Source organism: Euprymna scolopes, chromosome 36 (assembly GCF_053919585.1).
Source record: "Euprymna scolopes isolate OS-2025 chromosome 36, ASM5391958v1, whole genome shotgun sequence".
NCBI classification, from domain to species: domain Eukaryota; kingdom Metazoa; phylum Mollusca; class Cephalopoda; order Sepiida; family Sepiolidae; genus Euprymna; species Euprymna scolopes.
In genome coordinates, this window is record NC_136517.1 from 30769337 (window position 1) to 30797148 (window position 27812).

The 27812-nt window shown below is 34.0% G+C and overlaps 1 protein-coding gene across 1 annotated transcript; it reads right to left on the bottom strand.

Annotated features, from left to right (window-relative positions):
• Positions 1-490: 490 nt before the first annotated feature.
• Positions 491-26938, bottom strand: LOC145260207 (uncharacterized). Its single transcript, XM_080118032.1, has 2 exons — positions 25987-26938; positions 491-687 (listed from the first exon to the last, which is right to left on the bottom strand). Exons 1-2 carry the CDS (start codon positions 26936-26938, stop codon positions 491-493), a joined length of 1149 nt encoding a protein of 382 aa, XP_079974158.1.
• Between the last annotated feature and the right edge of the window lie 874 nt (positions 26939-27812).

Here is a 27812-nt window from a genome sequence, read left to right on the forward strand (position 1 = left end):
TAGGATCGAGAGACAAGTAGCAGATGCAGGAGCCCAAATATGAAAACAATACTCCATACATGGGCGAATGGTGGCCTTGTAGATGTACAGGATACTTTCGGGCGTTAGTAGCTTTCTTTCTAATCATTGCTGACCGAATGAGAACAAGTTACATCTTCAAGGATTAAATTCAACTGTTCCGTTCGAAATTCTGTAGAGATTCCTGTGTTTGACATGAATCTTTCCAAGTTTTCGAAAACGAGCTTGAAGAAGGTTATATCTTCTGACACGTTGTGGAGATAATGTTAAAAGTTAATTAGTTATTATCGATCTATCTGTCTATCTATCTATTTATCTATCTATTCAATGATATTCTTAAAATAGTTTATATTGGGAGTTATTTATTGTTTATAAAATAAAGTGTAGCAATGGGTTTTAGCTGAGGATATTTACATAAATTAGCTGGGTTAAATATAAACAAAATAACATTGAGCAGGCAGACGTGGAAAGGTCACACATAAGGGATACGTGTGCTTTTCGAATGATGTCGTAACGGAACTGAGGTCAGGAGGTCGGGAAGTTTAGTTGAAGAGATTTGTAGTGTGATCATGAGAGTGAATAGACGTAATGGAACCCACGAAGCATGGCTGGGTAGAACAAACATGTAGACATGAAAAGCAAACTCTTTTTGAAGACCATTTGAGACAACTGAAATAAATTTATATTTAAAAAAATATAAAGTGTTGTTCTATGGTTTCACAAAAGAAGGAAGAATAGATGTCTCAATTGGATGGTGTTGATCATTTCATGGTTCGTCACGGAGCTCAGCAGGAAGATAGAAGAACTCTTGAAAGAAAGACTGGTATGGAGCATATATTATTATTCTCATAAAAAATGATGCTTTTGTGTAAATATACCCGTGTTATAACTCTATGATACAACATAGCTCAGTCTATACGTCGATATCATATCCCCTGGCTTAACAACAATTTATACGTTTAATCGGATCTCGTTATAAGAATAATATCTCCCACCACTCTCAATACTATATAACTGTTTGAATATCTTTCACCTATATATTACATATGACACGTTTTATTTATGACAATATAATAATAACACCCAGGATGAGAATAGTAAGGCCAACAATTCAAATAATCGAAATCGTTAATCGTCATCTAAAAAATTCCGAAACATAAGAATAATACACTTGTGGAATTATGTACTGAACAATTTCTGCTTATTCTACATCTTTTACGGATCCGGTAAAGTATTTCTTGATAGGAGAACAACGTCACTATCTATGCTGTTCTGAAAATCACAGCTTTACGGGTCTGATTCTGCTGCTAAAAATAGCTTCCATCCTATATGGTCTTGAGCAAAAATGTTAACCAATCTTCCTGAAACCCTTTGTTTATAGCAGGGCTGATAATTCGTATTATTTGGATTATTCGAACTACTTGGTTAAAAAAAAAAATGGTTGTAAATTACACTTTCTTTAGGTTGAAGATTCAATCTTCAGTGCGGGCTATATTAAAATACAATTGCGAATTGCTTAGTCCTTCTACCCAGTAATGCCTGGCGGAAGAAGAATATGCTGTCTCTATGGATTAAATAGTCTTTCGTTCGAAATTCTCTGCGGATTCCCGAGTTCAACAGAAAGATTCCCGAGGTCGATAAAATAAATCCGAAGAAGGCCAGAGGATCGATCGAACGAAACATTATACGAGTAATAATCAAAATCAGATCAGTAGTCCAAATAATCCAGATAATACGAATCATCCAGGTGGTCTATTATATTATTTAATTGGAGTTCATTATTGAGATGAGTATTATTTATTAATTTATTTTACGATTTATTATTTATTTATTATTTATTTGACGAAGGCCAGAGGAATAGTTGGCCGAAATGTCGTGAACCCACATCTAAGAAAGATGATGATAATAGTCCGTAATAAATACATTAATCCAGGTGTTCGTCAGGAAATCTCTGGTTTTTTTAAAAACGATTTTAGTATATTTAATTTTAGCATTCCAAACTCTTATATATTATTCCTCAAATGTATGCCATGCAAGGTAAGCATTTTATTAAAATAGAAAATATTATCTTTATAGATAAGAATTTTTTCATGCCATGTGATATCCAAGAGGAGGCATTAGTAGTTTTTCTATTTCTTTTAAATATCTAATTGGAAATCTATCAGATATGAAAATATCAGTATGTATTTTATTTATTAATTTTCATACATCTATAGTTTTTTGATGGATGCTCTATGGACGGTTGGAGAAAACTTATTCTTATCTCAAACATAGCCCGGAAATATAATTGCGTTGCCCCAAGATGCCTCACGGAAGCGGGGAAACTTTTTCTGAATCTTCGATTAAACAATCAAAAACTTTGGTGGCAATGTTTCCTTTTTGTAGTCGCTTTTTCCGTTAAAATATTTTCTGCTTCTATTTTTTTTATCAATCATTTACCGATAATTCCTTAAAGCTGAACTGTTTCCCCCTTTTATACAAAGGACAAAAAATAAAAGCAAACAAAATCGAAATTGAATCACAAAGCAAGATAAGCAAACGTCATGATGAAATCTCGCCGAAAACGAGATTCACGAATTTTAATGAGATAAGATTATCCATGCGAGAAACGTAATTAACCTAACGCTTTGAAGACAACGTTACTTAATAAAACGAACGTAGTCAATATCTGGACTCACACACACACACACACACACACACACACACACACACACACACACACACACACACACACACACACTAGAAAGGACACCCAACGTTGCCTGGGATTGAATGATGATCAACGAATGTTTTACACTCCCAGATTTGTTCACATTTTTTTACTTATATATTGAATTAAAGGTTAAAATATAAAAGTCAAGTATTACGGTTACGTGTATTTTTTTTTTTTTGCTTCAACGTCTTCTATGGTTGCTGAAACGACAGAATCTAAGATAGGGTATGACTTTTCCTTCTTGTTAACTGATGACATCCAGGCTTCTTAAGCTGAAATTCGCTGCACAAACCATTGTTTTTATGTGCAGCGAAACTTAGCACCAATTCTTTTTCAATCCTGGGTCGTGCGCATTCATTATTTCATTGAAAGATCTTGGAGACTGTTCACGTTCGGTTGAGAAAGGCCTTCTCTCTGAAAGCAGAAGAAATGCCTCTTAGGTTTGAGCGTGGTTAGTCTCCAGGATCTTCGAGTAATATAACGTTGCTGTATTTTAATCACTTCCCTCCAATTTTTTCCCCATACATAATGCAAAGTGATTTTATGTGTACATATTTTCGATTCCCATTCGTGTTTTTTTTCTTCTCCAAAACAAATCCGTCCATACAGCTTTGATAAAGCGAGGGCGAAACCGGTCAGCTGACTTCTCCATTTTATTTTATTTTCTTCTCTTTACCCCGTTGATTTTATTTTATTGACTTTATCTTACACGTTTTTAATCATGAATTTATGTCTTCCCTTCATCATTGCGTTATATAAATGTTGTATCCCTCAAAGAATCATGATATATATATATATATATATATATATATATACCTGATTTACTCACACAAAATTAATATACGATAGTATGAATTTATGCGTACACTTTAAGTATTTACTTTAAAAGTGCTCAATACGTAGGTAGAGCTAGTTAGTAAGTTATAAAATATATATGGCGATTAAACAACACTGAATATTCCGCGTTTCATCCACTCTATGACTCTTCAGGCTTGGGGATGAAACGCGAAATATTCAGTGTAGCTTAATCGCCATATATATTTTATAATTTACTATATATATATATATATATATATATATATATATATTTTATAAAGTAATAGGGTTCGTGTGTTTCTGTCTGTGTGTACAGCTCTCCATCATCAACGAAATATAAAGGAGGAAAGAGGGTAGATCTCTCCTGGTAGAGAAACATTAGAACCCATTTTAGGATGTTTCTGTTATAGGAGACATAAGAATCTTTGCCTAATTTCTTTATATACTATTCTACAAACCACCCCCATATCGAATGACTTATGCTCATTTGCATATCACATTATATTAAATCTCTTTAACTAATTACCTCGACCTTATTACATATTGGAAATATTCTAATCATTTCAACTGTACTATTTACAAAATCTATTTAACATTTAATCTATCTATCTATATATCACATTATATTAAATCTCTTTAACTAATTACCTCGACCTATATATATCTATAAAAACAGAGATGTGTGTGCCACAGACGATTTCTGATTGGTTAATCCAATAATCACATCTCCTAAAAAACAATCGTTTCTACGCTCTTACCTTTACCATAAAATATTATGGCTTTATTTATTGTCCATCTTGGAAGGGTTTAATTTTTTAATAACTTGTTATTTACAAATTAAAAAAATACGAAACTATTATACGAAACTAAACTACACGAAACGCGCACACACGCACACACACACGTTCACTACCGTCACGTTGTTATGGCAACCAAACCCGCTGACTTACATAAACAGTAAACACACACAGTAAATGTGATTTTCTTCATTTTCTCATTTCACTCGTGGTCTTAAATTCATTTCGGGTTTGTATTACTGTACACATAGATTCGAATAAGTTGCCAAAAAACAAATATATAACAAATAAATGTTATCAAAGGCAAGATAAATTACTTTTCTACCAAACTGGATATATTTTTCGTGTTTTTATTCAATTTAACATGTTTATTCAGCTCGAAAAGCATACAGTGTTTACCGATGTATTGGAAAATTCAAGATGGCGGCCGATTCTCTCTTTAACACGGTAAGTTTGGAAAAAGGTGTAATAAATAAAAAAACCGGTTAAATACTGTTAAAAACTCGCTCAATATATGTTACCGTGACATAGGTTGACATATATTCGGCGGGTTTTTAATAGTATTTTTTATAGTTTTTTATTTATAACACCTTTTCCCAAACTTACGGTGTTATGAATGTGTGAGACGCCATCTTGAATTTTCCAACACATCGGTAAACACTGTATTCTTTTCGAGCTGAATAAACATGTTAAATTGAATAAAAACACGAAAAACATATCCAGTTTTTATCGGTTTTTTACCTTCTCTGCAGAAGTACAAAAAAAAAAACACAAAAAAAACGGAAGGTACTTTTACAGAATGTTAAACTAACCCTAACCGATGTTTTATGTTTAGTTTAGGAAAAGTCAGAAGAAACAAAAGTCATTATTGCATGAAATATACGTATTTAGTTGAAGTATTGTTTATGTCAATTCTTTCGAAGAAATTTAGCAAGAATACCTGTAAACCAAGAAATCGGTAAAATGTCATCATGGATGAATACTTGTCTATTATAATTTATACCCTTGACAAAAACTTAGCCATAACAAAAGAGATTTATTGTTCAGATTTTTTTTGGAGATTGATTTCTAAAAATATATTTTATAAATAAAATCGACTTTAAAATTAAAGACTTAAATTACAATAATTGAATTTAAACATTCTTATTTCAATATTTGGCACATAACACCTGCAAAAATGATCACAATGTCAGGATTCCATTTTATTTCAGAATCGATGGCAAATTGTGTAGATTGATATCTCATTATATTAAATACTAATATTTAACATTAGTTTATCATTTAAGCCGATAAAAAGCCCATTTTTTTTTCGAGTCATAAAAGGATTTGGAGTTTCCTAATCAACCTTTCGGGTGCAGTTGCACGCTCTCAAAATAACTAAAGTGTTGGCTTTAAAAAAATTGGTTCATTAAAACTAAACAGGTTTAGTTTTAATAAAAAAAAAAATTTTAAAAAAATCGCTTTGGTAATTAGATATGTCGTATGGTTATCCCTAATCGCTGAATAAAACCGCTAACGAGTTGAACGATTACGACATAAAATTAAACTCGGGTTCCTGAAACGGAAACTTCGTTTGTTTTTGTTTTTTTCTTATCAATATATTTACATTGTTATTTTGTTTTCATTTTACATCATTCGAACAGTTTTCTTTTTCAAGTAATCCAAGTTACAAAATTCCCACTGTTTACTATGCTAAAATCACAATGACTAATGTATACCTATTAACCCTTATCCTTGAGTGGCCTCTGGGCCTTGATAAGTGGTGACACCCATGTAAAAAAAAAATCACTCGAACAGTTTTCTTTTTATAATGTACAGTTTTAAAAGTTTAAAAACTATATAGTTTTTACTTCAGGAAAATTAATGGGTCAGTTTTTACGATGTGCCCTGTTAAAATACTGTTAAAAACTCGCTCAATATATGTTACCGTGACATAGGTTGACATATATTCGGCGGGTTTTTAATAGTATTTTGTATAGTTTTTTTTATTTATAACACCTTTTCCCAAACTTACGGTGTTAAAGAGGGTGTGAGACGCCATCTTGAATTTTCCAACACATCGGAAAACACTGTATGTTTTTCGAGCTGAATAAATATATTACATTGAATAAAAACACAAAAAATATATCCAGTTAGGTAGAAAAGTAACTTATCTTGCCTTTGATAACATTTATTTATATATTTGTTTTTGACTATTTTTTCGAATCTATGTGTACAGTAATACAAACCCACGATATGAATACTCACGTTGTTATATATATATATATATATATATATATATATATATATATATAACTACTTCATTTATTCGCATAAATTTAATATACGAAAGTATAGATTTATGCGTAAACTTTAAGTATTTACTTCAAAAGTGCTCAATACGTTGGTAGAGCTAGTTAGTAATTTATAAAATATATATGGCGATTAAGCTACACTGAATATTCTGCGTTTCATCCAACTATAGGATTCGTCAGGCTTATGCGCGAATTCTGTCGTTGCTTCTTGTTTTTATATATGTTGAGGATATCTAGTCGGCCAATCAGCTTTCTAGTATCCACCGCGCCCCTTCCTACCAGCCAATGGGCATGCATTTTATCAAACAAAGGATCTGTTTTAGAACTAGGTTAGTGGTTTTAGGTGGTCGTTCTACTTTTTTTTTTAATACATATAAATATACCTATGTGCACAAACAATGCATATACATATACATATATACACACACATACATATATATATATATATACATATACATATACGTATGTGATCGTTTATGTATATTCATGTTTATTTAATTTATTTATTTGTTTTTTTTTGTTTTTTTTCCTATTGTTATTGTTATTTTTAAAGCTATTTTGTATCGCTATCCTAGAGTAAGTTTTATTTTGTGAACACAGTTGTTAGCTATTTCCCGCCTACAGTTTAATAGATTTTGAGGTTCTTTAAAGTACAGGATAGAAAATTTTTCATGGAGGCATAATTTACATGGGTCGTCTAAATGTCTGCATATGGTAGCTTGTCTCATTATTTTCCATTCGACTACCGGCGAATGTCCGCTTTCTTTGAGTTCCCAGTATTAATTCGCTAGTGTTGTTTTTATACGGTGTTTTTTATTTTTGAATGTGCTTTTGTGCTCATAGTATCGGGTTTTGAAATCTAAGGAAGTCATGCCTATGTAATATTTCTTGTTATTCGGGTTTTTTTTCGCAAATATTGTTGCTTGATAAACTACGCTTTTTGATAGACATTTATTTTGGACTGGGCAAAGTGTGCGGTGTCTACAATTGCATTTATCTTGTTCGTTATTAGTATTTTTATTTATGGTATGGTTGTTCTTGTCCAGGGTTGGTTTGTTATTATTATTATTATTATTATTATTATTATTATTATTATTATTATTATTATTATTATTATTATTACTATTATTATTATTATTATTATTTCTGCTAGTGTTGGTTTTATTTCTGTCATGGTGTCTACTTTTTTATTGTTTATTTTATTGTTGTTTACATTGTTTTCATTTAGTATTTTGTTATTATGTGCCTTAATTATCATCTCTAAATTTTCGCAACAACTGTAAGATAACTTCAAGGTATTTTTATTGAAGATTTTGTGTAAGGGGTTGGTTGCGGGAAAGTGTTTTTCAATAAGATCTAGAAATTTCTTGCCAAGTTTTGTTTTTAACATTTGATTGTATGGGGCCGTATACCAAATTATAGTTCTTTTTCTTCTGTTTTTAATTTTATTATAGTTGTTGGTGTTTTGTTGCTTATATTTGATATCGATATTTTTGTATCCACTATTTTTTAGGGCTGTTTCGTAAATATTGGATGACCTGTTAAATGCATTTTCGTCGCTTGAGTTATTACTGAGTCTACTTACGATCGAGTTAGGAATATGTTTTATAATTGATGGTGGGTGGTTGGACTTAGGGTTTACGTAAATTGGAGTAGCGTTATCTTTTAAGTATGGTTCATATGTGTTTTTATCTAAGTTTAACGTGACGTCCAGGAAGTTTGTTATTTTTATGTTAGCTGATATGTCCGCTTTTAGGCCTAATTTTTTCATTTCTTTGTGTATGATTTTCTTAAAGTTTTCTCCCTTGACTTTGTTGGAGTTTTTTTATTATAGCTAGTCCGTCATCTCTATGACATCATAGACTTTTATCCCTCGATATCCGAAGAACTTTTTAACATTGCCCTAGAATTTGCCGAGGTATACACTGATATATCCTCAGAAGAAATCAACATAATTAAAAAATGTAGAAAATCAGTTCTAATAAATAACAATAACCAATGAATAAAAAATAAAATGAAAAATTAATTCGATTTGGCGATGGGTGCCAGAGACTCTGCAGAGGCATCAAATCTTGTGGGATTATTCATTCTATATACCCTCACAAGCATATTCGATACTATGAATATCGGCCTATATAGAGATGACGGACTAGCTATAATAAAAAAACTCCAACAAAGTCAAGGGAGAAAACTTTAAGAAAATCATACACAAAGAAATGAAAAAATTAGGCCTAAAAGCGGACATATCAGCTAACATAAAAATAACAAACTTCCTGGACGTCACGTTAAACTTAGATAAAAACACATATGAACCATACTTAAAAGATAACGCTACTCCAATTTACGTAAACCCTAAGTCCAACCACCCACCATCAATTATAAAACATATTCCTAACTCGATCGTAAGTAGACTCAGTAATAACTCAAGCGACGAAAATGCATTTAACAGGTCATCCAATATTTACGAAACAGCCCTAAAAAATAGTGGATACAAAAATATTGATATCAAATATAAGCAACAAAACACCAACAACTATAATAAAATTAAAAACAGAAGAAAAAGAACTATAATTTGGTATACGGCCCCATACAATCAAATGTTAAAAACAAAACTTGGCAAGAAATTTCTAGATCTTATTGAAAAACACTTTCCCGCAACCAACTCCTTACACAAAATCTTCAATAAAAATACCTTGAAGTTATCTTACAGTTGTTGCGAAAATTTAGAGATGATAATTAAGGCACATAATAACAAAATACTAAATGAAAACAATGTAAACAACAATAAAATAAACAATAAAAAAAGTAGACACCATGACAGAAATAAAACCAACACTAGCAGAAATAATAATAATAATAATAATAATAATAATAATAATAATAATAACAAACCAACCCTGGACAAGAACAAACATACCATAAATAAAAATACTAATAACGAACAAGATAAATGCAATTGTAGACACCGCACACTTTGCCCAGTCCAAAATAAATGTCTAACAAAAAGCGTAGTTTATCAAGCAACAATATTTGCGAAAGAAAACCCGAATAACAAGAAATATTACATAGGCATGACTTCCTTAGATTTCAAAACCCGATACTATGACCACAAAAGCACATTCAAAAATAAAAAAAACACCGTATAAAAACAACACTAGCGAATAAATACTGGGAACTCAAAGAAAGCGGACATTCGCCGGTAGTCGAATGGAAAATAATGAGACAAGCTACCACATGCAGACATTTAGACGACCTATGTAAATTATGCCTCCATGAAAAATTTTCTATCCTGTACTTTAAAGAACCTCAAAATCTATTAAACTGTAGGCGGGAAATAGCAAACAACTGTGTTCACAAAATAAAACTTACTCTAGGATAGCGATACAAAATAGCTTTAAAACTAACAATAACAATAGGAAAAAAACAAAAAAAACAAAAAAAAAACAAATAAATAAATTAAATAAACATGAATATACATAAACGATCACATACGTATATGTATATGTATATATATATATATATATATATATGTGTGTGTGTGTGTATATATATGTATATGTATATGCATTGTTTGTGCACATAGGTATATTTATATGTATATAAAAAAAGGAGAACGACTACCTAAAACCACTAACCTAGTTCTAAAACAGATCCTTTGTTTGATAAAATGCATGCCCATTGGCTGGTAGGAAGGGGCGCGGTGGATACTAGAAAGCTGATTGGCCGACTAGAAATCCTCAACATATATAAAAACAAGAAGCAACGACAGAATTCGCGCATAAGCCTGACGAATCCTATAGTTGGATGAAACGCAGAATATTCAGTGTAGCTTAATCGCCATATATATTTTATAAATTACTATATATATATATATATATATATATATATATATATATATAAATGAGATTATAGCAGTTAAAAAACATTTTTAAAACACACACACACCTTTTTCAAAGTGATCAGAAATCGTATAAAAGTAAAAAGGGTAAATTTTTACTTACTTTCCAACTTAATCACCTTTAACGTTACTTTTACAGTTTTTTTTTTAAATGGAATTCATTTACCGATACAAAAGAAATGATAAGTAAATAAATCCATAAATAAATATTATAAATGGTTTATTTTAATACTTGCCAGGATGCGGAGGAAAATGAATGAAGGGGGAGGGGAATAAAATAAAAACATTTTGGAAACAGAGTAAGTTTGAAAGAATTGCTTTGCACAGAAAGAAATTAATGAAAAAATAAAATTAAATTTCTTTTCTTTCTTGATTTTTTTTTAGTTTTTTATGAAAAAGGAAGTCAAAATTAAGACTATAAAAAACAATTTTTATTAAGAGCGAAACTCAGTCGTCAGGTCTGTAAAAAAGACGTGGAATAATAAATGTTTTCTAATACAAATTGTTTTTACTTATGTGTTCATTTGTCTCTTTGAAGTTCGTTTGTTTAATATATCGGTTTGCAATATAATTTTGTCATTCTGTCAGACTCAAATTTTAAATCTATATATCTATAAAAGTGAAAGTGTGTGTGTGTGTGTGTCTGTGTACATTTCCCTACGAAATAACTCTGTCAATTTTTAGTCTACAGACTCGAAATTTGATATACAGGGTACTGAGATTTGGAAAAATCTATGTGATTGGTTTTTAGCCAGAAATTTGGCGATTAAGGGGTCAAAGTTCAACGATTTGAGCTTTGAGAACTCTACCAAACTTCTCCGACAATTTTGGGTCTACACACTTGAAATTTTAGGTATAGCTTCCGTGGACATGGATCTAACTTAATAACTTGATTTGAGCCCAAAACAATAAATTTTCAGGGGCCATAATAGGGGTCAAAGTTTAAAAAATTACCCCCTTTTTTTTGCTCAGCATACACCTCCAAACACCCGGGCAACGCCGGGCACCCATGCTAGTATATATATATATATATATATATATATATATATATATATATATATATATATATATATATATATATATATATATATATATATAATTATTTCCACAACCAGACAACGTCGCAGAAAACAAGAGCAATATTGTCTGACTGTGTTAATAATTATATATTCTATCACATTCCGAAGAAATATATATATATATATATATATATATATATATATATATATATATATATATATATATATATATATATATTGTTTTTTAATCATTACTGTCTTGAAATTTTTAAACTCAAATTCCTGAAGCTTTGTTTTCAATTTGGTCTACTGAGGCGAGCACATGTTGTTCATTTACCTGCAACTGATAAACTCCATTACACTGGACTTTTTCTTTGATTGTTTTTTTCCTTAATGTTTAACTCTGAATAAACTGTTAGCATGAACTGTTTTCTATATTTATATTCTTATGTTTTTTTTTAAGTTTTGTGTCTAAAACCCATTACACTTTCAGTTTCATCCTATGCAGTAACCAGCAAATACATAGAAATGCTAAAATTTAGCGTGACTGATTTGCTAACAGTTTTTCCTCTGATGAGAAGAATTTAGCATTCTTTAAAACTCGCGGATTAAGGATTTCCTAGCACACCAGTTTGGGAGTATTCTACTGAATAATAAAACCATTTGTATATTTCTACTTTACAGCTCTGTTCTTATATATATATATATTTATATATATTTATATATATATATATATTTATATATATATATTTATATTCATATATATCTATCTATATATCTATAAAAACAGAGATGTGTGTGCCACAGACGATTTCTGATTGGTTAATCCAATAATCACATCTCCTAAAAAACTATGGTTCGTAGGCTCTTAATTTTACCATAAAATATTATGGCTTTATTTATTGTCCATCTTGGAAGGGTTTAATTTTTTTCTAACTTGTTTATTTAAAAATTAAAAAAAATACAAATCTTACACAATCTTACAATCCAACCTACGACATCTACGGCCGCCATTCTGCTAGCCGCAGACACGTACACAACACGAAAACAATGTTTTGAAAATCTAGCAAAAATTAATTTTCCTGAAATTTTTCAATATTTAAAAATAAATTATGCCGGCTGATAAAATTTTTAAACTTTTTTTAAAGCTAGAAAGATAAAATTTAAAAATACTTATTTTTATGTAAAACGCGCGTTCCCTCGTGGTCTTTTCATTTCGGGTTTGTATATAACAAATAAATGTTATCAAAGGCAAGATAAGTTACTTTTCTACCAAACTGGATATATTTTTCGTGTTTTTATTCAATGTAACACATTTATTCAGCTCGAAAAACGGGTTTGTATTACTGTACACATAGATTCGAAGAAGTTGATAAGATACGAAACAATACAGCACGAAAACACGCGCACACACGCACACACACTCACGTCCACTACCGTCCTTGGCTACGTCACGTTGTTATGACAACACGATAAATACACAGTAAATTTGATTTTCTCCATTTCTACGCAATATTACGCAAATATAATTCATATAGATTATCTGTATGAATATAATTACACGTAATAGTTAAATAAAGATGATCATCGTATAAGAGAACCGAAAAAAAAAACTAATAGGGAATTTGTATAAAGCTGTATTTTCTTTATAAATATATAGAAAAAGGGGTGTTGATAAGACTATCGATACTTATACAGTGTAGTGACGACATTAAAAAATGGAAATATTGAAAAAAATTTTTATTGTACGTAACCGTTATAGACTGAAATTCTCCGAAAAAAAAATTTCACTACATTTGATCAAGTAGTTTTCTTCTTACAGCCAAAAACAATTATTTATCACGACGACGTCAACGTGGCCATTTTGGAAATGTACCTAGCAGAATACCTCCATTTTAGGCCAAATTTCTCAATCTAGCCTTTTTTTCTCGCCATATTGCAATTTTTTTACGTTTTTTTTTTTTTTTTTTAAATCTGCAATTTTTTGCGTTTTTTTTTTTTTTAAATAAGAATACTATTGAATATGCAAAGAAATTGAAGAATGCAAAGAATTGAAGAATTTTTATACAAGATTATTTTCGAAACATGCTCAGTTGGACACGCATGGATAACTTCGAAACTTCGTTTATTTACTTCTGTTACAAATTAAAAAAAAAACAAAACAAACAGCCCAAAAATGGCATCTGTCTTCGCAAAAAAAAAAAAAAATCTCATTCTGGTGGGGGGAAAAAAGGGCTAGATTGGCCTAAAATGGAGGTATTCTGCTATGTACGGCAGTTACTTGCCCTTGGGGAATTCCTGGGCCTGCAATAACATTTCCGAAATGGCCACGTTGACGTAGCCGTGATAAATCATTGTTTTTCGCTGTAAAAAAAAAACTACTTGATCAAATGAAGTGAAATTTTTTTTCGGAGAACTTCAGTCTATAACAGTTACGTACAATAAATTTTTTTTTTCAAAATTTCCATTTTTTAATGTCGTCACAAAACTGTATAAGTACCAGACTATCATTACACACGAAAAAATATAGATTTATTTCTGGGTAAAGTTCCCCCGAGTTTTCCTTTCACTTCAGTAAATAATGGTCTTTTGTTATATATATGGCGTACTATTATCCTTATATATATGATGTTTATGTTTATATATATATATGTATAAGTGATAGTGTATGTCTGTGTCTGTGTCTGTGTGTGTCTGTGCGTCTGTGTGCATTTCCCTACGCTAAAACTCTGTCAATTTTAAGCCTACAGATTCGAAATTTGATATACAGGGTACTGGGATTTGGGAAAATCGATGTGATAGGTTTTCGACAGAAATTTGGCGATTAAGTGGTCAATATTCAACAATTAGACCTTTGAGAACTCTACCAAACTTCTCCTACAATTTAAGGTCTGAACACGTGATATTTTATATATAGATTCCTTGGACATGGATCTAACTTATTAACTTTACTTGATCCCTAAACAATAAATGTTAAGAGGTCATAATAGGGGTCAAAGTTTTAAAAAATTGACCTTTTATTTTCCTCAGCATACACTTCAAAACACATGGGAAACGCCGGGCACCGATTGCTAGTATATTTATATACATATATTCATATATTTATATATAATTATCTTTTTACTATAATAATTAAATACCTACAGACACTAGTGTTTCATCCTTTCGTGAATCTTCAGTGCAGGGTGTCGCGATTTATACTAGTCGAACGATTCGAACTCGGCAACACGAGACATCTCTGCGTCGATTAGCAAAGACCGTATCAATTCGCCTACCATTAACCGCGTGAATTAACGTTGAATTTAAACCATATAATTTTAATGTTCTTTACGTCAATCAGACAGTGATCTAATCGTTATACGATGATCTATGCATATGCATGTATATATAAATATATATATATATAAATATATATATATATATTTATATATATATTTATATTTGTAAATTTTTGGGGGTGTACAGAATTTAATAATGGCTAAATACAGACCAATCCATGTAATGATTAAAAAAAAATGAAAATAAAGGTTAGCTAACCAGGTTTCGTTCCCCCATTCAACAGAGCTAAATCGAGGAAAATACGATTACAAAAAAAAAAGAAAAGTCACGAATATGGCGGGGGTGGGGAAGAAAAACCCAAAAAACGAAAAGAAACAATTACATAGAGACTAAATTAATCCTAAAAGATTTTCTTTTTGCTTGCAAAGAGAAGGTCTCAAAGACTTAATAAAAATAGTCGCTAGAATCTTAAAATGATAGGGAGAGTGCGACTTACTCCAGATCGTAAACATGTCAGCACCGACATTCGTGGCACACGCATGGTTATTTATAACATGGTCGCAAATCGCAGAACCATGCTAGTCTCTCGCTCCTAGACAAGGTTCAAAAGAGAGTCGCCAATCTGATAGGCCCTGAACTGGCATCTAAGCTTCTGTCTCTGCCCCATCGACGAAACGTTGCATCCCTCTGCTTCTTCTACAAGTATGTTAATGTTGAATGCTCTGACGAACTGCAGACACTTGTGCCCCCACGACGTAAATACCCCCGACAAACCCGACAAGCAGCTAACTCCCACCCTTTCACAGTAGAGATCCCTAGATGCAAGAGAGCGTTTTACTCCAGTAGTTTCTTCCCCAGAATCGCTAGACTCTGGAATTCTATTCCAGGTCCCTGCTTCCCCAACTGTACTGACATGCAGAAGTTCAAGTGTAACGTGAACCGACATCTTCCTACCCAAAATCCCTACATAGTGGCCCAGTAGTTGCTGCCCCTGATAGAAGCCCCCTACACCAAAGTGGCAATGTGCCTAGTTTGGGGTGAAAATGTTAAAAAAAACATACGTATAATTTAGAATATCCGAAGGTGAAAAATGTGCATAACGAATCTTTCCTGGTATATGTTGTTTCAAACAGAAATATAATCTTTGCGATGTTCGCCCAACATAGCGCGCACTGCAACTACATTTAAATAAATAAATAATAGAATTATTATGGTTGAGAGGAAGAACATATTTGCAAATGGACGGCAACATAGGCCTAGTTCAAAAAACAACACGTGGATTCGATGCAAAATAACACCGTTGCACAGACAAAGAAATTTGCTTAGCAAATCGGTCAAAGATATTACCTAGACAAGGTAGACGTAGGTAAACAGGACATCTATTAACTATAATTTCTTTAGGTTAATAAAAATTGGAAACTTTCTTATTAATAGAAGTTTCAACAGTGTCTAAGGGGTAACCATTATTACAAAGGGTTTTAGTAATAAATTTAAGCTCGTCATCCAGATTAACTTTAGAACAAATCATAAAGGCCATATATATATATATATATATATATATATACATATATACATATATATATATAATATATATATATATATACATATATATATATATATATATATATATATATAAGTGAAAGTGTCTGTCTGTCTGTGTGTCTGTGTGTGTACATTTCCCTACGCAATAACTATGTCAATTTTAAGTCTACAGAATCGAAATTTAATATGCAGGGTACTGAGATTTGGGAAAATCTATGTGATCGGTTTTCGGCCAGACATTTGGCGACTAAGGGGTCAAAGTACAACGGTTTGACCTTTGAGAACTCTACCAAACTCCTCCGACAATTTTCAGTCTAAACACTTGAAATTTTAGATATCAGTTCCTTGGACAGGGGTCCAACTTTATAACTTAATTAAATTTTAAGGTGTCATAATAGGGATCAAAGTTAAAAAAAATTGACCACTTTTCTTTTGCTCAAAATACATTTCCAAATACCCGGGCAACGCCGGGCAACGCCGGGCAACGCCGGCCACCCATACTTGTATATCTATAAAAGTGAACGTGTCTATGTGTCTGTGTGTCGGTCTGTGTGTCGGTCTGTGTGTCTATCTGTGTGTCTGTGTACATTTCCCTACTCAATAACTCTGTCACTTTTTAGTCTACAGACTCGAAATTTGATATACAGAGATCTGAGATTTGGGAAGATCTACGTAATTGGTTTTCGGCCAGAAATTTGCTTGTTAAGGGGCCAAAGTTCAACGATTTGACCTTTGAGAACTCTACCAAACTTCTCCGCCAATTTTGGGTCTAAACACTTGAAATTTTAGATATAGATTTCTTTAACATGGATCTAACTTAAAAACTTGATTTGAGCCCAAAACAATAAATGTTACGGGGTCATAATAGGGGTCAATTAAAAAATATTGAACTTCTTTTTCTTTTTTTTGTTGCTCATCATACACGTCCAAACATCCGGGAAACGACGGGCACCCATGCTAGTATATATATATATATATATATATATATATATATATATATATATATATATATATATATATATAAGTACAAGAATATACAGATAATACATAAATCCTTCGCTATCTAACATGTATAGTAGGTCATGTGTTCCTCTTTTTCCTTCTGTCTTTCGGAAAGTAGTATGCGATTATGAAGAGAGTTGTAAATGTAATACCTCAGTTTTACTGTTAGTATTTTCTGCATAGTAAATGAACATATTATAGGCCTACAGTTGCTTTTTGCTGTGTTTTTTGCACCAGTGTGGTTCTACCTTTGGTTATCCATTCTGACACATCTTCTTCATGGAGGCATCTTTTCGGTTTCTTAATTAGCCTTTCATGTAATGATGTACATGTTTTGAGCCAATATACGTGTGCTCTGTTTAAATTCCACGAGTAAGGGTATTGATGTAAATGTTGATGTGGTAGTTAATATTGCTTTAATAATTGTGTATGTATTCCGTGATCCCTCTATTTAGATTATACAAGTATGCTACAATCCCCCCCATTCTCAGACTTTTATCTATAATATAAATCTCACCTATCTGTTTAAATGTAAGTATGTATGTATGTATGCCTAAAACTTTCGACAGAGGCGACGGATTTTCACGTGATCAGTATGGTTTTGAAGCTCGACCCTTCGGACGACAAATATCGGGAAATTGGTTAAGAACGTTAATTCCTTCACCCTCAACTGGACACTTTTCCACAGGAGAGGGTTGCTTTTTTCGCCGATATTTTCCAAAGTCATCCTCTCTTTTCGTTTGACTAGCCTTAATTTAAACCTTCGCCATTTCCGTTTTGGCGATGGGCGCAACGGCAAAGGCGTCCCCCTTTTTTTTCACGTTCATTTCCTCCTTCGCGGTAAAGGGGTCGAGCCTGTCTGCTTACTAATTCTTTTTTTGTGTGCTCAACACACACTTCCAAACACTTGGGCAACGCCGGGCACCCAGGCTAGTATATTATATAAAGATTTAACTAAGGGTTTCAATATTTGATATCCTTTTATTTTTCTTTATGTTCCTATAATGATAGTGTTCTGCCCCTCGGCATTTATTTTTCGTACATCTTGCTTTTAGTACCTATAGTCTAATCAGAAGTCAGGGTACGGAAAGCTCCGTTGGGCAGACAGAATAAACTCAAATTAATTCCACATAGACAATTTATTCTGTCGGTGATGCTAAACACATCTGAAGCAAAATAAAATAAATAAATAAAAGAATTTTAAAAATTATATGCGAGCGAGAGGAGGAGAGAAAAGAGAAGGGAAAGGAGATAAGAATAAAAATAAAAAAAACAACGAGGAGACTTCCACCTCTCAGGACAGAAAAGTAAAAGAGAAAATAAGCTAGGATTCAAAGCAGAAAATACATATGCTTGATAAGGTTTAGAAATCAGTAAAGAAGGATATATTATCACACCTCATGGCGGTGTAGAGAGGTGCCTTGCTGGAGTGGAATGAAAAGGCAGTCTGCTCGGTTCAAATTCAACGGTAAAAAAAAAAAAACAACACACGAAAACGAGGCTACGACGAGATCACGTGAGACGAAGTCTCGAAGGCGAACTACGGTATAAAAAATAGTGGAGATTGTAACGTTAAAACAACGTTTACCCCAAACAAATGGGCAGAAAAGAAAGAAAATTACCGGAAATGCTTAAAAGAAAAGAGGTAACATAGACAAGAATCAAGCTCGGAAAACCGGTGACGACTGAATGCGTCCCTTCCTCAAAAAACATCCCGTCTGAATACACGACTAAGAGTATTATTCATTTATACAATATCTTCACATGCCTACAACAAGAAAAAAAAAACATTTCCACTTTTTCGGAAATTAGCCCATAGCAAATTATAGTAGACTCCTATTTAATTATTGACCCTTCCTCTTTTTTCTTATTTTTTTTTGCGGAACTCAACTCCCCCTTCATGCTGCAAATGGATCATGCACAATCACTGGGACGATGTGGGAACCATTAATTATAAACAATAGATAATATATCTAAGTAACAAGACAAAAACATTAATATATATATATATATATATATACATATATATATATATGATAAAATATATTTACTTATATTTTACTATATGCATTTACTTCTTTTTTATTGCTTTTTCCTGAATTTGCAGATAGCGGCCATCCTTTCCCCTTAAATAATTTTTGTTTTTATTTTATATTTTTTATTCATTTATTTATTATTTATTATTTATTTTCTATTTATTCATTAATTTATTTATTTATTTTCCATTTAGTGTCTTCTAACAACGCTTGCTGACATGTTTTTAAGTGATGACCTGTACATTTCAGTTGACCTATATTATTTTGCCCTATATATTTTTTTCGCGCCTTTAACATTTCCCGTCTGGGTCATTTTGACATTTGTTTCTCTATTTTATATTTAATTCTACCACCATTTAATTTTTTTTCCTCCTCTTTTTCTCACCTGATCTTTCATATTTATTTATATTTATGCGTCGGCAGTAGAGTGAAAAGCATATCTTATTTTTCTTTTATTAATATTATTGGAATTTTTTCCTTTTTTCCCTTGTACACATTTTTGTGAATTATTCCATGGATTTCTGCCTTTAGATTGTTTTGGACCAGCGTCCAATTACTGGATTTCAGTGGATTTTACTTGTGCAAATAGAAATTCAATTAACTTTCTTGGAGTTATATATTTCGATTTTACCGTCACTCGATTATTTATCTTCCACCAGACTATCCATTCACATGTAATCACCCTTATTCTTCACCATATTCCCTCTGCTTCACTTTTTTGTTATCAAGTAAGATCTTTGACTTACTTGTTGTTTCATCAAATACTTTTTGCATGCAAAATCCTATCCCGCATTTTGCTAATTCCTACCCTCTGATGAGAAGGAAAGTATTTATTCGAAACTCCGCGGATTAAGGACTATCTAGTGTTTCCTTTCCAGGTTAATTATGTTTTTAACTAATTTCAAAGTGTTTTTTAACATGTTTTATTAACTGTTTGCTCGTATTATATATATATATATATATATACATATATATATATATATATGTATATAGAGAGAGATAGATAGATAGATAGGTAGATAGATAGACAGATAAACGTTAATTCATAGTAATAAATAGTAACAGTAATATTTTCAATGAGAAATAAATAAGTTTAAGGCTTCTAAAATTCCTACCAAAATTGTCTGCGAAGACCTGTGGCGCAGTGGTTAGAGTACTTAGTAAAATCAATGGTGAAACGTAATATTCACCTGAAAGTTTAAGTGTGTGCAAGCCAAAAATACAATTGCGAATTACTTAGGACCTCTATACGGTCATGGCTCACAGAACAAGGACATGTTACCCCCGCTCGAAATACTGTCCAAATTCCCGAGATGGACAGAAACATTCCCGAGTTCGACAAGATACAACTTTTTTTTTTTTTTTTTTTTTTACACGGTGGTCACCACTTATCAAGGCCCGGAAGCCACTCCGGGATAAGGGTTGAAGAAGGTCAGAGGTTACATCGACCGAAACATTGTAAAAATTACACTCAAGGTGAGAACAGTAATCCAAACATTACGAATAACTAATCCTCATCTAAAAACTTCAGAAACGTCTTATTCAACGTTAAAAAAAAAATAAGGGGAACTTATTGATAGCTAGACGAGTGGTTTTTGCGAAAGATTGGCAAATGGGGCTATAGACGAGCACTTACAAATAGCCATAGGATAGAGAAAGGCTAGCAACGTCTTTTGCGTGAGAAAAAAGCTGCAATGAAGAGAAACCTATCAGGTTCTCGAAGCTGATTTTGAACCTTGTAAAGGCAGGATGGGTATTGCGAGCAGCTCCTGCCCAAATGTGATAACAGAAACCCATTGGACGTACTTGACTTTTATACAGGTAAAGGATTGCATCGGCAGTGATATATATATATATATATATATATTTATATATATATATATATATATATATATATATATATATATATATATATATATTATTATTATTCCCAACTCGCATTTAGGTAAAAATGCACTTTCGTAAATAATTGAAATCGTTCAAAACATATCACTAAAACAAAAACAAGCATCTAACTAAATCGCGATGTATCCAGAGAGTCGTGCGAGATGGGTCAGTGGTAAGGGGTTTAGGCTCGCTACCATGGCGTCCCGATTTCGAATCTCGCTAGATTCAGCCACTTTGATGAGTGGTAGACGACGAAACACGTGTCATTGGATAAATATATTTTAAAAATAATATATATGCATATATATATATATATATATATATATATATATATATATATATATATATATATATTGGGTTGAAAATAATAAACAGTTGCTTGCATAAAAATGTAAAAATGCAATGCTCTTTGTTGAAACAAATAGAGCTCAGGCGTTTGTACGATGTTAAAGATTGTAATTTCGCATACACATCTCAGTATCTGCCATATAGCGTAACGGTGAGAAGCGCGCAGACTAGGCGACCCAGTTTCAATCCTGGTTTGAACTAGTTGCTTATATATAGCGAAACAGTACTGTATGTGGATGCATATATATATATATATATATATATATATATATATATCAAGCCTATTTAAAAATGCTTAAGGAGAGGCACTGCCTGGGAAGTGAAAACTAAGAGGCAGTCAACGATAGTGTATGCAACGTTCACGACGTCCGTGGTTCGGACGGTCTGAATTGTCTAATATCTTCGCCCGAATTGTGCATTTTTAGTTATTAATTACCTTTATTCTCGCGGCAATTGTTTGGTGGCTCGGAATTAAAGGCTTAGCAAATGGAGTCCAAGGATGATTCTTGGCTGGGTTCGAATCTTTCGATCAGCAGGAATTGTTACCTTTTACACTGATGATTGCGTAAGCCTGAAATTATAATTTTCTCTTTCTCTCTCTTTCTCTCTCTCTCTCTACGCACATCTTTTCCTTGCACCCATTTGTGAATTATTCCACGGATTTCTGCCTTTTGGATTACTTTGGGCTATCTTCCAATTACGCGATTCCCTTGGATTTTACCTGTGGAAATGGTTACTTAACCAACATTTTTGGATTTTACCGTCATTGTATATTTTACCCTTCACCAGACTATCCATTCACATGAACTCACCTTTTTCTTCACCCTATTCCCCCTGCTTCACTATTTGTTACCAAGTAAGCTCTATGACTTCATTGTAGTTTCATTAAATACTTTTGCAAGCAAAATCCGATCCCGCATTTTGCTAAATCCTACCCTCTGATGCAAAGGAAAGTATTTCTTCGAAACTCCGCGGATTAAGGCCTATCCACTTATTTAATGCTTCCTTTTTTAAAATTAAATATGTTTTTAATTCTTTTTCAAAGTGTTTAACATGTTTTTTTAACATGTTTTATTATTATTATATATATATATATTTGTGTGTATCAAGCGAGTTATCATTATTGGCGACTATCTACAATATAATCTATAAACTTCTCTTCCAGCACATTTGCACACAGCTCTTTACCTGACTACTTGTCTGTGTCACTATCTAATCCCGCCAGCAAACATTGAAAGCACTGATTCAACCATATTAAAATTATCGAACTTGTCTTTATCCACGAACGTCCATTTAAAGAACTGGCAAGCCGATCCTCATCGATTCATCTCACGAGCATCTGCAGATCGAATGCCTATGACGTAACGATGGCGGGAGATGAGGAAAACGATCAAAGAAGTAAACCCTGAGAAAGAGAGATGTTTGAAAGAGGTCGATGGAAGATGGAGGAAAATGTTGACAGGTAGAAGGGTACTTATTTTAGAAGAAAGTCAGAGAACGAGAGGGAAAAAGAGAAAACCAAGAGAGAGAGAGAGAGAGAGAGAGAGAGATAGAGAGAGAGATTACAATATAGACAACAGAGAAAGGCTTAAGAATTGAGAAAGAGAAATATTGGGGAAGGGAGGGATGGAAAAAGCTGACAAGTAGGGGAAAAGGGGAATGAGAGTAGGAAAAATGTTGAAGACAGAGAAAGAGGGGGAAAAGAGGAAAATAAGTGAGAGAGAGAGAGAGGGGGAGAGAAAGGGAGGAGAGAGATGATAGAGTATGAAGAGTGAATATAGGCTTAAGAATTAAGAAAGAGAGAGGTATTGGGAGGGAGGAATAGAAGTTGATGAAGAATGCTAGCGGATAAAGAAGAAGGGGATTGAGAGCAGAATGTTAGGGAACAAAGTATATAATGTGAAACAAAGAAGAAGAGAATAAAAAGGAGAAGGAAAGAGAGAGAGAGTGTGTGTGTGTGTGGTGTGTGTGTGCGTGTGTGTGTATGTGTGTGTGTGTGTGTGAAGGGTGAGTATAGTGATTACGAAACAACTCTTCAGAATTGAGAAAGAGGGAAATATTGGGAAGGGACGAATGGAGAAAGCTAACAGGTAGAGGAAAAGGGAGACGAGTATATGAGAAACGTTCAGGAGATATGCACATAATTGGAAAGACAGAGAAAGTAGGAGAATAAGAGAGAGAGAGAGAGAGAGAGAAAGAGAGAGAGAGAGAGAAGGATGAGTCTATTTACGACAAAGCAAGGTTTAAGAATTAGGAAAGATATAGATATGGGATAGGGAGGGATGGAAGATGAGGGAGAAAGCTGACAGGTTAGGGAAAAGGGGATAAGATTAAGAGAGATGCGCAAAAACAAGGAAATGCCATCGATAAAGGGAGAGATCTTTGAGAGAGATCGGTGGAAGATGGGGGATGTTGACAGGAAGAGGTGTATTTATTTTAGCAGAATGATAGTGAATGAGAGGGGAAAAGAGAAGATCAAGATAAAGAAACAGATAGATAGATAGATAGATAGAGATAGAGAGGGAGAGAGAGAGAGGGAGAGAGATTACAATATAGACCACAGAGAAAAGCTTAAGAATTGAGAAAGAGAGATATTGGAGAAGGGAAGGACGGAAAAACTGACAAGTAGGGGAAAAAGAGAATGAGAGTAGGAAAAATGTATGGAAGAAATGTATATAATTGGAAAGACAGAAATATATATATATATATATATATATATATATATGTAGAGAGAGAGAGAGAGAGAGAGAAAGAGAGAGAGAGAAAGGGGGTAGTGGGGAAAGTACGAAGGATGAGTATAGTGACCACGAAACAAGGCTTAAGAATTAAGAAAGAGAGAGATATGGGAGTAGGTTGGATGGAAGAGGAGGGAAAATGCTGACAGGTAGAGGAAAACGGAAATAATATTAAGAAAAAGGTATATAACGAGAAAGACAGAAAAATAGAGGTAAATAAGGAAGAAAAAAGCGAGAGTGCGAACGGATGCGAGTATTGACCACGAATCAAGGCTTAAGGATTGGAGCAATGACGAAGACAAGCAATTGGCAGGACTAATTTCCTAAGATTAACCCACCAGGATTATCTTTATAAACTATGAGATTAAGTGGACGTTGCAATTTTCTTAATGCTGTTGCTAATCGAGCCTAACCCTTAAATCACATGCCCACTGAATGAAGGTTCAAGTAGGAAACCCTCCCTATCACTTTTATTTTCTACCTCTCTTCATAACATCTTTATTGTCTCCACTTACTCTCTCTTTCTCTCTTGCACGATCATTTCCCCTTTCGCTCTTGACCCCCCCACCCGTCTTCTATCCCTCTCCCTCCTCCATTTTCCCTCTCTTTCTCCCTCCAATTCAGAGTAATGGCTGACTTTGCAGATTAAACCAGATCGACTTCATCCACCCGCAAACCATGTGTCATCAGAATCCAAAGTATTGCGATTTACATACCACTCTCTGCAATATTTGACTCTAAATTTGTATACATACTAGAAAGCCGCACGGCGATGCCCAGTCGTAAGATACGGTTAAATATGATATTTTGATTGTTGCAGATTTTGTGTTTATTATCATAGAGGCAATTCTATATCGATTATATATTGAGCCTTATACATAGCAGTGTGATCAAAACTAAATAAGCACACACACACACACACACACACACACACACACCCACACCCACACACACACACACATATATATGTATGTATGTATGTATGTATGACGGGAGCCATCAACTAGAATTTAAACTAAAACAGACAACATTCCACCCTCATTCCTTAGCCTCTGAACTACGGCTATACGCATAATATATATATATATATATATATATATATATATATATATATATATATATAATGCATATAATTATATATTATTTGATTTATATATTTATATAATTCTACATTATATATATTCGTCATGTTCGTCTTCGACGTCGAAGATGACCATGACATCAGTGAGTAGAAGTGATGTTTTGTGCTTGTAAGGCCGATCCGGGTATAGAAGGCTCTCCCACAAGTTGGGCAGTGGTGAGCAGGTGTTGTGGGGACAGAGCTTGTTGCTCTGGCTTTGCGGGTTGCACGCTTCTGTTCTGCTTTGAGGGTTCTTCTCTCTTCAGCTGTTTCAGCTCCTTTGTTGATGAAGTGACGCCAGTTAGGTCTGTCTGATGCAAGCGATTCACAGGACTCGGTACTGATGTTGAAGTCTTTGAGGGAGACTTTGAGGTTGTCCTTAAAGCGTTTTCTTGGTGCTCCGACTGAACGCTTGCCTTGGCACAGCTCGCCATACAGGAGTTGTTTTGGGATTCTTTCATCTTGCACGCGGGTGACGTGACCTGCCCATCTCAGTCGGATCTTTCGAATGGTAGTAGTTATGCTGGGAATATTAGCGCTTTTCAGGACCTCTGTATCAGGGACTTTGTCTTGCCATCTGATATGTACGAGATTTCGGAGACATCTTAGGTGGAAGTGGTCCAACGTTTTTTCGTGTCTTCTGCAGGTAGTCCAGGTTTCTGAGCCATAGAGCAATGCGGTGTTTCTCCAATCCCAGACTTTGCTTCTGAGTCTCCCGAATGCGCTGCTTGCCTTGGCGATACTGTTGTTGATTTCGAGATTGATTGTGGCTGTCTGAGATAGAGTGCTTCCCAGATAGGCGAAGGTCTCAACCGCCTGAAGATTCTGTCCCTTGACTGAGATACTTGGCTCATGATACAGATTTCTGGGAGCTGGTTGGAACATTACTTCGGTCTTCTTGGTGCTAATTTTGAAGACGATGTTGTCACAGGCTGCGGAGAATTTGTTTTTCTGGTCTTGCATTTCTCCCTCGTTGCTGGCATTGAGGGCACAGTCATCAGCAAAAAGTAAGTCACTCAGCACTGTTTCCCTCACCTTTGTCACAACCTGCAGTTTCCTTGGGTTAAACAGATTTCTATCTGTTCTGAATTTAATGTTGATGCCTGGTGACTGGTCGCTGAAAGCGTCAAATAGCATTGCAGAAAACATCAAACTTAACAGTGTAGGGGTAAGCACACAGCCCTGTTTAACCCTATTTGTAACCGGAAAAGCCTGTAAGTGTTCACCGTCGTCAAGGACGCGGCCCATCGTGCCTTCATGGAATTGACGAACTACTGTGATGAAAGTACTTGAGCAATCGAATTTCCTCATTATTTTCCAAAGACAATCCCTACTGACTATGTCAAATGACTTGATCAAGTCGATAAAGGTTGCGTAAAGGTCTCGATGCTGTTCGATGCATTTCTCTTGAAGCTGACGAGTGGCAAAGATCATGTCAGTGGTCCCCCGACCGGCGCGGAAACCACATTGACTCTCCGGCAGGAGTCCCTGTTTCAGGTGACCAAGTAAGCGGTTGAGGGGGATGCGAGCCAAGATCTTTCCTGCTATAGACAGGAGAGAGATACCTCGGTGGTTATCGCAGGATTGGCGATTTCCTTTTCGCTTATAGATGTGAACGATTGTGGCGTCTTTAAACTCTTGTGGTAGTTTTCCCTTCCTCCATATGATCTGATACAAACAGGTCAGCTGCTCCCGCAAGGCTGCACCACCGGACTTGTACACCTCAGCTGGGATGCCATCTTGACCTGGAGCTTTTCCCCTGGTTGACTGCTGAATGGCTTTGCTGACCTCTTCGATTTATGGGTGGGAGTCGAGCTGTTGATTGATAGGGGACTTGGGGGAGACGTTCAATTGCTATATCATTGATGGCTCCAGGGCGATTGATCACTTTGTTGAAATGGTCAGCCTATCCGTTGAGGATCTCTTTCTTTTCCGTGAGTAGAGTTGAGCCGTCGGCACTGAGCAGAGGAGAGGATCCCGAAGACTGTGGTCCATAAACTGCCCTTAGTGCATCGTAAAAATTCTTTGTATCGTTTGTCTGCGTAGCCTTGGATTTCATCTGCCTTAGCACTGAGCCAGGAATCCTGCATTGAACGTAGCTTGAATTGGAGTTTGTTGCGCATGTTAGAGAAGGCAGTTTTCTTCGCTACACAAGCTGATGCCCTCTTAGCAGGCGGTGTTTTTCCTGCAACAAGTTGTGGATCTCAGGATGATTCTCGTCAAACCACTCCTGGTGGTGTTTATTGGCAGGACCTAGAACGTCAAAAGCAGCAGAGTGAACAATATCTCTGAAAGTTCCAGCTCTCTT

What these genes read in the sequence shown, in the direction of transcription:
- LOC145260207 (XM_080118032.1), bottom strand. Translation starts at nt 26,938, where the DNA reads ATGATCTTTGCCACTCGTCAGCTTCAAGAGAAATGCATCGAACAGCAT. An exon ending in GATCCGACTGAGATGGGCAG is followed by an intron (nt 688 to 25,986) that starts GTCACGTCACCC and finishes AATTTATTTCAG; the next exon opens with TTGTCTCAAATGGTCTTCAA.